At 37.6% G+C, this 1,717-nt stretch overlaps 1 protein-coding gene across 1 annotated transcript in view; it reads left to right on the plus strand.

The window, feature by feature from the left end:
• The window catches only part of hs2st1 (heparan sulfate 2-O-sulfotransferase 1), a 44,210-nt gene that overhangs the window by 35,582 nt on the left and 6,911 nt on the right, over window positions 1–1,717 (plus strand). The window contains exon 3 of the mRNA XM_015383059.1: window positions 1,457–1,707. Within this exon, the coding sequence (XP_015238545.1) occupies window positions 1,457–1,707 (251 nt within the window). The remainder of the gene's footprint in view (window positions 1–1,456; window positions 1,708–1,717) is intronic.

Below are 1,717 nucleotides of genomic sequence, written 5' to 3' on the forward strand. Positions count from 1 at the left end.
AGAAATAAGTGAAAAATTCCTTAAATAAATGTATTCACCCTTAATTTGAGCAGGTAAATGAGAAAGTTTGCCAATGGAATGATTATTTTTACTCTTAAAATAAGATAATTAGATAATATGTACTTGAAATAAGACAATGCAATAGTGTTTTTTTATTTTAAGTGTAAATTATCTTGTTTCATTGGCAGAACGTCACTTTTACCTCCTCAATTCAAGAACAAATGCTCTTATTTTTAGAAAAAAATGACTTATCTAGATTTAGATTTTTTTGCAGTGCATTCCTACACTGCAAAACAATCTAAAAATGAGTAAAAATGTCTTAAATTAAGTAAATTTAACCCTTAATTTGAAAAGGTAAATAAGATGACTTGCTAATGGAATGAGTATTTTTATAATTAGATAATATGCACTTGAAATAAGACAACATAATTGCTTTTTTCGTATTTTAAGTATTAATTGTCTTGTTCTATTGGCAAAGTGCACTGCAAAAAATCTAAATCTAGACTAGTAATTTTTTTCTTAAAATAAGTGCATTTGTTCTTGAATTGAGGAGGTAAAAGAGACACTTTGCAGATGGAACAAGACAATTTACATTTAAAATAAGAAAACACAATTGCATTGTCTTATTTCAAGTGCATATTATCTAATTATCTTATTTTAAGAGTAAAAATAATCATTCCATTGGCAAACTACCTCATTTACCTATTCAAATTAATGGTGAATATACTTAATTTAGGACATTTTTACTTATTTCTAGATCGTTTTTGCAGTGTGTCTCATTTACCACCTTAATTCAAGAAAATATACTCTTATTTTAAGAAAAAAATGACTTATTTTTGCAGTGTAAGGGTTTACATTTTATGGATCTGATCTAATATTCATTAATAACAGTATTTATTTCATTTTAAATAAAATTATGTTTATTTGTGACTGAAAATGGTGGAGTCCAGGGTACATGGCTGTAACCTTTGACCTTCGAACCAGCGGTCCTGTTATAGCAAAGCTCCAGTGACTGAGCGCAGAGCAGAACGCGGCAGAACGCGGTAACTATGGTTACCGCGTTCTGCTGCAGCGGCATGAATTGACTCACAGTCGGGCTTTAGCTTCCTGGATGCTCACATGAAATAAAATCATTTTTTAATGGAGTTGGAGCTGTAGTGTTTCAGAGAACTGGATTACCTTTCACAGACGAAGTGCTGCAGTGTGAGGATCAGATTCAAACCGAGGCTTTTTTCTTTCGTTCATTGATTAATTGACTTTATTGATCACAGAGGAGAAATGTTCTCGTTACATCAGCTCAGTAGTGGTTGAGCAGATGGACTCTGGACTTGTTAAGGCATCAATCCGTTTCTGGTCGACCTCTGCCCCCCCATGAAAACCTTCTAGAACCGCCCCTGTTGGGTTTGCAGGTTCCTAAAGGAGCTGAATTTATTCCAACCATCCGTCTGCCCTACAGAGCGAGCCATCGCCAGACACGAGGTGCGGGAGATCGAGCAGCGGCACACTCACGACGGCCTGAGGGAGCGCGAGACGGCGGCCACGCTGTCCGACGCCGAGGATGACCTGGTGATCATCTACAACCGCGTCCCCAAGACTGCCAGCACCTCCTTCACCAACATCGCCTACGACCTGTGTGGGAAGAACCACTACCACGTCCTGCACATCAACACCACCAAAAACAACCCCGTCATGTCCCTGCAGGACCAGGTCAGACCGC

The sequence above is a fragment of the Cyprinodon variegatus genome, unplaced genomic scaffold, assembly GCF_000732505.1.
Source record: "Cyprinodon variegatus isolate N-32 unplaced genomic scaffold, C_variegatus-1.0 Scaffold274, whole genome shotgun sequence".
NCBI lineage: Eukaryota > Metazoa > Chordata > Actinopteri > Cyprinodontiformes > Cyprinodontidae > Cyprinodon > Cyprinodon variegatus.